Here is a 12,151-nt window from a genome sequence, read left to right on the forward strand (position 1 = left end):
TTCTAGTTCGTTCTTTGTTGCTCTATGCAGATGGGGTTTGATACTGCATTTATGCAAGAGACATTATTGTCCACATTAAATATACATTTTTTATAGACTGACCAGAATTGGTTATACGATATATGTGGATGTGGCATTGCATGGAGAACACCTGGTGTTTTGGACAATAGTATTTTGTTCCAGTTTGGAATATACCTCTGGGAGAAAATAGCACTGCATAAACAATTACTATTCATTGGGCTATTGTTACATTTTTTCTTTTTTGGACGTAGCATTGTCAAGCCTTACCAATCTTTTGGTGGGCATTTTTTGACAAGGGCTACTACTGTCCAATACTAATTTGGAGGATATATAGTATTTATGATATTTAGGGCTCCTTGACCAGCTGTTGGTTGGCCTTGGGTTGATGGTTGTTTGGCCTTGGGTTGATGGTTTGATCATATCAAAATTCTTTTTGCTACTGATTACATCTTATGTAGTTGTTTAATATATTACTAAAAGGGCACCATCTGACTATGGATTTTTCCAGGATCTTAGCAGGATTGTCCACTAATAGGGAGGATTTGGGTATATTTGGACTTGGTAATGCTAACAATGTTGGGAATAATAATCTGACTTTCAAACTTGAGAATCAATGTGAGGTGTGATTTCAGCAACTGAATAAGAACATGAGATACCCAACATTGAATGTCTGGCATTGCAAACGTTTCAAAGCCTATTTGGCTAAAGGGATATCCCCTAGAGGTCTGAGAGTTAAGATACAGCCCCTGGACAGTGATATAGATGATGTATTAGCCAAGGAATGGTCAGGTATACAATAGCAAGCATCCATGGCATTTGTTGAGACACTAGCCAGATATCATGAATGTATAATAGACAAGGAAATTATCAGCCAGATATCATGAATGTATAATAGACAAGGAAATTATCAGCATTACTAAATTATGTGAAGAGACTAAAGTCTATGAGGGTCAGCCCTTCTACACTACATGTCTCAACAAAAGTACAGATCTTTTGGGACTTGAACAACAATTACAGGATAGAAAGGTCCGTAACTTTCAAAGTGACTAATCGGATTATGATAAAGGGAATCCATTTAGTCACAATAGACATGTGAGGTTTGAGAGGGGCACCAGTAGGACCAGTCAAACTACCAAACGCAAACGCCCTAGATCTATACTTAAAAAATGGGGGTGGTATACTGATTCATCAGGGGCGAAGTCAACATTATGCACTAACCTGGACATGCAGCAAATCCCAGACTCACCCACCCCCAAAAGAAATAAAACTGTTTCCCCTTTATGCCTTACAAAAGAGCAGGACGGAAGCATAACAAAAATAAGCAGCATGGAAGGGTTACTGAAACGTCTTAAGAAGAAATGATCGATTGTAATAAGACTGATGTACAGAATATCTCAAATGTGGCTTTAACTGATACCCAGGTTTCTTTGCTAAATAAAGGACTCAGTTTTATTCCCGTTTTTTTGTCTCTGAGGATGTGTTGGCACAAGATGTAATGGCATTTTGTAGATTGCTAAACCTTAAGTTGCATTTTCATGACAATGTCTCCAATTCTGACTGACAAAACATTTACATATCACAAATCCAGTTTTGTACCACCTATGCACCATAATATTCATCTTTTTCAATCTTGTGTGCTCAAAGATCTACATTTCAACTTCTCAGCTTACGTGAGTTGATTGACAATAAGGAATTGGTGATTCTTTCTACGGATAAGGGAGGGGCCGTGGTAGTTATGAATTGGCAGCAATAAGATGCCGAAGCACAGAAACAACAGACAGACGGTAGACATTATACCAAAATGCCTTTGGACCCCACATTTATGTTTAAAAAATTAAATTGACCAATTTTTGGGGTCAGCATTGCAGGAGGGCATCATTATCAACAAAACCAAATTCCATCTCACAGTGTCAGATCCATGCAGCCAAAACATATATTTTCTTTCTAAAATTCACAAGGATCCCCTCAATCCACCTGGTAGACCCATTGTTGCTGGGAATGGTTCACTTACCGAACCTTTGTCCCAATTCCTTACATCACATCTTCAACCCCTGTTGAAATGGGTTAGGATCTAGGATTCAGGGCACTACGGAGTTTTTCGGCATGGCTTCTGAAATGCAACTTGAGGAGAGTTTGTTCCTCCGTACGTTGGATGTTTGGGCACTTTACACAAACATCCCACATTGGGCAGGCCTCGATGCAATTGAATACTGGTTATACAAATCCAATTTGTATGAACCAGACTTTAATACCTTCCTAATATGCTTAACAGAACATGTGTTAACCAAGAATGTTTTTTTTTCTACCAAAATCAATGTTACTGGCAGGTACAGGGAACAGCTATGGGGGCATCCTTTGCCCCCATTTATGCAGACCTCTTTATGGCCTATGTTGAGGAGCATATCATTTATGATGTGACACAACATCTATTTGGGTGAAACTGACATATGGAGGAGATATCTGGATGATTGCTGGATGGTGTGTAGGTCGGATGTTGATTATCTTATGGAATTTATTGAATATTTAAATGACAACAAATGGGGCCTTCAGTTTATGGAAAACTACCACAGAGAACACATTACATATCTAGATGTTCTGGTTAGTAGAACTGAGGACCATACACTACGTACTGAAGTTTTCCGTAAATATCCTCAATATAATTCCTTACTTCACGCATCCAGCTTTCATCCTGCCCATATCACTAGGAACATCCCCAAATCCCAGTTTATTAGGATGAGGCATATCTGCTCACAAGATTCCTCTTTCGAAGTTTTTCACAAGGATTTGGTTAACAGGTTTAGGAACAGGGATCATTAGATGGGTTATGTTCTAGGAGCAAGCAACTATGCTGCAAACCTTAACAGGGAGGATCTGCTCAAATACAAGGAGAAGCATCGGGGCACTGGCAATGTCATACTGTTTACAACTAGTTATGGCAACCAATACACTGACGGACATTGTACGGAGACATTGGAACATACAATAGCTGATAACACCCTAACACAATATCTTGGAGACATGTCACTTTTCATTTCGTAAAAGCAAGAACCTGGGCTCACATCTGAGTCATTACAAACGACCATGCAGGACTTTTTCTACAGATAGCATAGCATTCAAACCACAATCTCGGGGGACAGACTGAAAGGATGCATACCCTGTGGTCACTGCAGCCATTGTAATAAGGTCACCAAGTCTAAACAATTCTCTAGTAGAAATTGCGGTGTGGTTTTTTATATTGATTTCTTTGCCAACTGCAGTAGTGACTGGCTAGTATATCTGGCTTCATGCAGTTGTTCTGCGTTTTACATAGGAAAGACTTCCAGGCCACTTAGACTGCGGATCTCTGAACATCTAAGTGACATAAAACATAAGACAAACAGCAATGCCTTGTATAAGCATACCATAGAACACCCTACAGCCTCTTTCAATTTCATGATTATTGACAGAATATTGGATGACAGATCTAATAAAGAGGGATGGCACTCCATATTGGATGTAAAAGAGAAAAAATGGATCATTAAACTGGGTGGACTTTTTTCACCAGGGCTAAATTAATATTTATGAGTCAACCAATCACGGTATGGAATTAATTTGTATTTCCTTTTAAAAGGGACAACTGAATGCTTCTGTTTTCAACACTGATGAAGGCTAAGAAATTATTCTAACAGAAACTAGTCTGTTTTTTTGTTCTTTTTATGCAATCTAATGAATATATTTTGATATTTGTTACAGCTTACAGTTGCTGACTCATTTCTTTTTTGATCTTTTTGAAGAGGGCCAAGGAGGTGCTCTGCTTCACATGTATGGGCAGTCTATTCCAGAGTATGGGGAGTCTCTGGGTCAGGAACCTATCCCTCCAGCATGTTTTGTTCATTGTGATGATAATGTTTAGATTCCTGGAGTGTGTGGGTCTTAGGGATTGGGATTTCTAAGTGGAGCATGTCCAACAGCACAGGGTTTGACATGGCCTTGTATGTTAAGAAGAGATCGCCTCTGAGTAGGCGATATGCAACGGAGTATAGCTAGAATTTTTTGACACGGTCAGCATAGGGCATCTGCTTTAGGCCTGTGATTCTTTTAGTGAGGTATTTCTGCGGCCTTTCCAGCTGTTGCAAATGTCTTGTGAGGTACATACCACATGGGGCATTGTACTCTGTAATGGGTCTAATGAGGGATGAGTACAGTGGGACAATGATCTATTTTTTTCTGGATGAAAAGCCCTTAGTGATGAGATGTGCCACATAGGACTTCCTGACTGTTGTGGCGATGTGGTTATCGAAGGTGAGACCACTGTTCACTTGTGTCCCCAAGTCTCTCACCACACTTTCGGAGTTTAGTGTACTGCCACCTATGTGGTAATTCATGGTTCATGTTTTTTTCCCCAAAGGGGATAACTATACATTTCTTGGCATTAAGGTTGAGCCCATGGCTCTGGCACCAAGCATCTGTTTCTGTAAGGCCCTTTTGTAGAATATCCACATCATTTGGGGATTCAATAATGGCTCCCAGTTTGCAGTCATCATTTTACAGACTGCCTCTGTCCATAAAGGACATGGGCAGTACCCCAGGAGTGAATTTACAGCTCCCAATCTATGTATCCAAATTCTTTTTTGAAGAGAGTAAGAGAAGCGCTTTGTTTTATGAAAATGGGAAGTTTACTCCATTGACGAGGTAGCCTTTGGGATACGAATCTGTCTCTTCAGCAACTTCTGGAGCCACAAATAAGGTTCAGGTCCATGGATTGCATTACTCTTTTATAATTTTTCTTGCAAATATGTAACATTTTTATTAGGGCTGGATCAAAGAATGCCTTGTAGGTCAGGCATAATTCCCATCTCAATAAAATGATATGAGATGGAGTAAAGGGACATGGCCTTTTGTCTGTTTGCATAAGACATATGTCTTATACTTTGTATTTTTCTTTTTTTTTTTAGTGAGAAACCTCTTGGGCCACTCCAACTGGTGTAAGTGCCTAGTTAGGTACATGCAGAAGGGAATACTGTACTCAATTATAGGCCTGATGACAGCTGAGTACAATGGCACTATGACTTTTTTTGATCTTGATGCCATGCCTTTACTTATAAGCTGAGCCACATAGAAGGATTTCCTCACTATTGTAGTTACCTGGTGGTCAAAATTTAGGTTGCTGCATGTGTGTTAGGGGACTATGCAGGACTGTGTACAGGTGACTGCTGAACGGGGAAAAAGTACTGTGACATGTACTCTATCAATGAATTTGCCATATCTTTGCAGTGAAAATAGCATTATACTAATGTGCTGCAAGAAATTGGCTGTGTGTTTTCAATAAGCTACAGGACAGAGAGCTTCAATATGCAAAATACCTGCAGATACAATCCAATAAAATATAAATCATCTGTAATAAATACATTTTTTAGGGAAACTGCATTACTATTACTAACTTTAAGCAGCAACTTCTGCCTCCTGCAATAATAAGAAATAATAAGGTTGTTCCCGGGTGTGTACTCTGAAAACAAGCCAGTTTTGTAAGGTTATAAGATCATTGCCATAATATAACAATTTTATATTTCCTGCAAAACTGTGCATTGACACCACCAAATGACATCTGAGGATGTCAGATGATAAAAAAGAAGACATTAGTGACCTAATCATGCTTGGATATCTTCTCTTGTTTTATTTCAAGTGACAGACAAGCCTGTTCGCATGAAATAAATATGGATTCCGAATCTGTAGCTGTGATTCTGTCCATTAGCAAAGACTGAAATGGAAACGGTTACCTAGGAAGCTGCAGCTTCTAACTCATAAGCAAGTGGTTGAACCAAAATAAAGTTTATTTTTCAAACATAATACTAAAACTACAGCAAAAACAAAATACATCCAGGGTATTTGCTAGCAAAATGTTATCTCAGAAATATATAACTTTTTAATCATGAGGTACATACATTACAAACACTTTTGACTGGCAAATACCATCTGACTCAGACACTACATTTTCACTACCCAATTCTACCAAGACTTAATATCATTTGTTACTATTTCCCTCACTACCTTTTATTTAGAACACCAGCACTAATATTCTATAAATTTTTACACCAGCATCCACTGTGTTTACTGCCACCATTAGTGATGAAAGAAGTGTAGGGGTTTACCACTTTTAAAAAATATACACTAAAGTCACGTGTGATTGTAAAGAAAACAAATGTTTTAACTTGATATAGCAGCAGGAACACTTTCTTAATATAGGAGAAGAACTTTTTTTACTTGAGGTTCATTCAACGTTCTTTAAAATTAAGATTTTAGTTCTTAACACTCATAAAATGTTTCTACCTTTAGGCTGTATAATTCATTAGAGCTAGCATCCCCTCTGATCATCATACCTCCATCCTGTAGGTCAGTGGGTCCATTCCCCTAGAGGTGGAGGGCGTTGGCTTTTTCTTTTTGTTCTTCTCTCACCCTTGGAGATGAGTGTCATGTTACTATGAGTGCTAAGGTCAAATTCAGAGCATTTGGGATTGTTCCTTGCCTTAAATCCCTCCACAAGCATTGGGTGGGCAATGAGAAGTGGCCAAAGCATACACTCTGCCCTGGTCTCAGCTGTTCTGATCCATCTTCCTCCTCCAGCCAAGTATTCTTTCTGTTCTCAGTGCTCATTGAAGGACAGTCCTACACACTCCCTCCTCTACACAATAACAATGCTGCTCCCCCACCCCACCTCACCTGTGCAGGAAAAACTACTCAAGCAACTAAGTGAATCTGGATCGTCTGGGCCATAATCGGAGCTTTATCCTTCAACGCTACCAGTGCAGGCCGCAGTTAGCTTGAACAGTAAATTCTACATACTCCTTTTGTTCCCCAAGAACATTTCTTGTACATGCTTTCGTGACTAATTTTTAAATCAAGTTAGAGTTAAAATTAGATGTTTACATGAATGCATTTTTGCAGTATGCATTTCACCTTGATAAGTACTTACTTTTTTGTCAGTACATGGCTGTAGGTTCCTGTTACAATCTGGCTCTTTCTGTGCTTCTGATGGAGATGAACTGAAATGAATTGCTTCAGAAGACAAGTCTACAGCTGATGGTGACTGTGGGTTCCATAAGCCATCAAAGATTTTGTCGTAGTACGTTATAAGAATCTCCACCATCCTTGCCTGGTATGGATAGTCCACAAGAGAGGAAAGAGAGACAGTAGCATCTGTCTGTCTTGGTCTGATAAGAGTTGGCCCAAATATTATTCCAAGATTGCCTGCTGACATTTTATTGTCTTCTTGGCATTCTGTGACTCTGTGAAGTGAATTTATGTTAAGTTAAATACTGTTAAACCACAAGGTTTTGCCTGATATAACTGTTTTTTTTACATTATGAACAGAATAAACAGAGATGATAATGGGCATGGCATACAGATGTTCTCTTACCTGTGAAGATGTCCTATGATGTACCTCAGTGTGTTGTAATTAGCTTGTGGAAGTAATCGGAGAAGATCCCGTACTTTACAAATTGTCCGGCTAAGTTCGGCACAAAGAGATAACCTCCATCTTGCTGTAGGACTGCTTGGTTTCACTTCACTCTCATCAGTTACTTGATGGCTTTCTTTTGCCAAGCCAATGAATTCATTGTAAAAACGGAATAAAATTAAGGGCTCTGGAAGCTGTTGAATTTAAATAAAATTTTAATGTTAAATTTCTGTTTTATTAATTTAACAAGTGCATATATAAACAAGAATGCATAAAATTAACATACTACATGCAAAAATAAATACAAAAATTGACATTTTTGCATTTTTTTTTTTATCCTGACAAACAGATAAACCTGCAGCTCTGCAGTCCACGTTGTTTTTTTTCTGCCAGCCTTTGTGGCTCCATGAATAATTTAAAAATATGGTTCAGCCTAACAGCAGCACTGTTATAAAACATTATCAGTACTGTCAGATACTTATAATCAAGTTCTTTGCTGAAATTATTAAACATATATTCTGCTGTTAAAAATCATAGCTCTGCTGTTATTTGTTTTCTTATTAGGTAAGCTATCACCTTTAACTCTTAAAATACTTAGATACTGAGTAAATTACAAAGGACCCTCCTTAGCTTTTGGCTTGTTAATCACTGGATGACTATAGTGATCATCGTGGCATATTTAAGCTACAGAAAAGCAGAGGACACTATGTTTGGATTACCACAGGTACAGTACTTAAATGTTACAACGTCGAAAGAAAGCTGGCGAAAAATACCAAAGACCTATCTAGTCTATTCAGTTACTACTGGCAGCCCTTGTGGAATTCTCTCCCTTTCTCCCTTCCATCAAGCTATCCAAAATCTCTCATATCTCTAAACTGCTCAGTACACTGTCACATTTTTTCAAAGGTTGATTGATAACTTCTTGGACCCTCCTATTAAAAAAAAAACATATTCAAGCCATCACCCAAATCTCTCACTTCCCTGTATGTCTTACTTTTTCTCACCATCTCATAAGTCTCCAGAAAATGTGGTAAATTCATATCTCATACCACCACTTCCTTCTTTCCTCTAAAATGTACATAACAATGCTTTCAGTATTTATATACTCCAGTACCACAATGCTCACAAATATTTTAGTGACCCATCTCAATGCACCCTTCACAACTACAAAGAATTCCTGATGTGATATTACCAGCTTATCCCACTATCAAACAATCACATCTGTTTACCAAAAACCTACCTCCTCTACAATGGATTTGAACCACCTTTCGACTTTCAACAGGGCACTCCTGGTGTGCTGTGCGACAGAGCCGATTCACAATGATTATTCCCAGATCTGCTTCATTCACACTTTATCAGAATTGCTTTTTCCTGGTCATTATCATGCTCCTACAGGCATCTCTCACCAAAGGGTATAGCTTTACACTTAAACAGTTTAACTTAATTTAGCTTCACCTAATCTAAGCTGAGGTTTATCTCATGCCAGTAGTACAGACGAGCTCTATTCTGTGTGTGGCTACATTAACTACAAGTAAGCCATCTATAATCAAGATCAGAACTGTGCTTTAAAAAACACAATTGCCAATGGTTTATTGGAAGGCACCTCCCCCTTAACAATTATCATCTGTTAACTATTTTACAACCAGTTTCAGGTTCACCATATAAATAGGGTTGCCAGCTGTCCGGTTTTTGACAGGACTGTCCGGTTTTCTAACAAATTGTCCGGTTACAAATTTCATTCAAAACCGGACATGTGAAGTCCGGGTTTTGTGCCACTACGTAGCTTTTTCTAGATTTACTTAGAGTGCGGTAGTAAAAACAAAATACATTTCCCAGTAATGCTTCACAACTGTTTCCGGTTGGTCTGGCGCTACTAATCTGTGACACTGTTTGTCTGGAAAGTGACTGTGATATGAGGAATTTATCTCATGGCGAGAGAAGTTAAACCTGTACATATGAAAAGGAAATATTTGTCTTATCTGTTTCTGCTTGTTATTCAAAGGTATGTTTTATGAAGAATAGATCCGGACAGTAAACTCTTACAAGGGTGGACAAATGTTTGTATGTGTGAGTGTTTGTTAAAAACTGTAGCACCTTTCTCACGCAGTTTATACGTTCTTGTGACATGTTATCCTCTTTTTCCTAGTTCTACCTTAGTGGAGTTGAATTATTCCTTTTGCAGACTCATTGTCTTTCTAAAGCTTTTATATGCATGTGTTTTTTTTTTTTTTTTTTATAGTTAGCTGCATTGGTCAAGTTTGAAATAACTGTTCGCACTGATGATTTTTTTTTATATTAATGGTGGAGTTAAATGGAATATGGTAGCACTTTATTTTCCACCTGTCCACACTCCATAGCCACAGTACATATTTAGTTTCCTCAGTTCTTAGGAATGCAGAGCCTGTCACGGTGGTTTATTAGTAGTGATCATTACGTTGATATGTAGTCACTTAAATTGTTCACTTAGCTGAATTAATGCTTGAATAATTATTCCCTTATCAAACAACTCAACTGTTTTCCTGGGACCATATTAATTGGTGATGGGAATGATGGCTCTAAAATGATTCATATCTCTCTAATAGTCCTTTTGCTGAAGGGCATTGCTTGCGGTTCTTATGCTGAGAGTTTATTTTGATTAACCTGACCATGGGTGGTTGCACATCCTTCAATATCAAGAATGTTTGGTTTGGTGTACGAGCCCTACTTTTCTGGTAACTACTGAATTTTGTTAGTGTTCAAGAGCAAGTTACTGTCCAGAATCGGGTATACTCAAACAAGCACCATACCTCTCAACTGTGATTGATTTTGAACTCCCTCCTAATTCCTCCTGAAATGGTACATTTTGGACAAAGGTGATGAATTACATTTAATAATGATAGGTGCAGTTACAGACTAAGATCAGAACACATATTACTTGACTTGAAACATTAACAGAATAAAAGAGTGTTAATAGTACTAATATTTTAAGTGTATATGATTATTTCTTGATGTGGCTCTGATTCTGTTGAGATCTGTCCCTGATTGGTTGAGAGCTAGGAGTACATCATTCCTTTAAAACTGTACAAACCTGAATTTTAACATCTCCTCTAGCTATACCTCAAGCACTCACTTACTGCAATTTTTTTAGTGAGGGGTAATGTATCCAGTAGGCATGAGTCTGCGGGTATTTATTTTGCACATATTTGTGCACTTGTTCAAGGTAAATATATTGGGGTTACCTTGCATTTCTATGTTTACATTGGTTAAATTAGATGGTTCTGTAAATTAGTTGTCTTACTTTTTCAATCGCTTGTATTAAAATATGCTCATTGTGGCATTCAGAGGCATGTCAGGTAATTAGTACATGTAGCAGTTGTGTTTCTTTTATGTGCAGACACACTGCTGAGGAATGTGCATTTGGTAAACAGTGGCAATGCTTTGACAACACTGCCCTAAGTCAGAGCCTCGAGACATAGATGTCTTCACTGCAGTGTGGAGCCTGCCGGATGTTGCACTCTTCTGATAGGGATTTAGACGGATTGCAGGCCATATATCACAACCCCTTTTATCTGAATATTCTACTTAACAGCCTGGGCATTTTGGTTGTCATATAAACGTAAAAATAAGAGTACATAAAATCTTTCCTGTTCATTTCTAAGTATTTTTACTTATTCCATGGTCGGGGTCTATAGTAAAGTAGTAAAACTAGCTTAGTGCAGTGAACTGGCACCACAGTGATGCACTTCCAGGAATGTTGGCTGTTCATGCAGCTGTGATATATAAAAAATATCATTTTGCAATTAGCACAGAGGATTAAGGCTATGAACGTTAGCTCTTGTGGTACAGATTTTGATTGTTTTAGCCCTCATTTGCTTACTGTATTCCTTGAACAAGTCACTTAATCAGGAATTCCTCCCTGACTGCCCCTGAAAAGGGATGTACATCAGGCCTAACTGGTTAATAAAAAAACTGTGGTGGCATCATTTTACTGAAGCTAGGCATGTTAAAGTGGTATTTTAAATAAATGACTGTTGAAAAGATCTCTTATTTAATTTGAGTCAAGGAACCATTAGATCCAAGGATTTAAATTTTGCTTGTGACATAAATAGGCCATGTTGATGAGACACAAATGTGTCTCAGAAGGTCTCCATGCACTGGAACAAGCTTCCCATCCATGTGAAGCAGAGTCCATCCTTATCCCTATTTAAGCATAACTTTGACCAATAGGTGGGAAATTGGAAATCATCCCTGTTACCAATACCACCTAGCTTTTTTTTCTGGACTATCCACAAATCAAATCAATTCGCTGGTAGTCAGGAAAACACTGTACAAACTCCAATATTCTGTTTCACAAAAGGAAACAGACTATCATTGTTAGTTAAATTGGCTGATTTACTATGCTTTTTTACAGAAAAGCATAGTAAATCGGCTGAAAGCAGGCATCCGGAACAGAAAAAGAGGGTGTTCCCATCAGCTGATGTCACAAAATGGGCGGAGCATGGATGGGAGAGGGGGTGGGAATGGGTGGAGTTATGGGTGATGAGAGGGGCGTAACCTTAGTCCGGTTTTAGCCACAAAGAAAGCTGGCAACCCTACATATCAACATAGGTATCACCCATATGCCATTCTCTTTCTGTAAAAGACTCTTTTGCATTCTGATTAAGGCCTAGTTAAAGTCAAAAGATATCATATTCTCTATTTCTCTACATCTATCTTTTA

At 38.3% G+C, this 12,151-nt stretch overlaps 1 protein-coding gene across 1 annotated transcript in view; it reads right to left on the bottom strand.

Annotated features, from left to right (window-relative positions):
- The window catches only part of ARHGAP29 (Rho GTPase activating protein 29), a 1,010,462-nt gene that overhangs the window by 23,170 nt on the left and 975,141 nt on the right, over window positions 1-12,151 (bottom strand). The window contains exons 20-21 of the mRNA XM_044085689.1: window positions 7,415-7,647; window positions 6,971-7,283 (exon numbers count right to left, since the gene is read on the bottom strand). Coding sequence (XP_043941624.1) covers window positions 6,971-7,283; window positions 7,415-7,647 — 546 coding nt within the window. The remainder of the gene's footprint in view (window positions 1-6,970; window positions 7,284-7,414; window positions 7,648-12,151) is intronic.

Source organism: Protopterus annectens, chromosome 10.part0 (assembly GCF_019279795.1).
Source record: "Protopterus annectens isolate FY-2018-M chromosome 10.part0, PAN1.0, whole genome shotgun sequence".
Taxonomy (NCBI): domain Eukaryota; kingdom Metazoa; phylum Chordata; order Ceratodontiformes; family Protopteridae; genus Protopterus; species Protopterus annectens.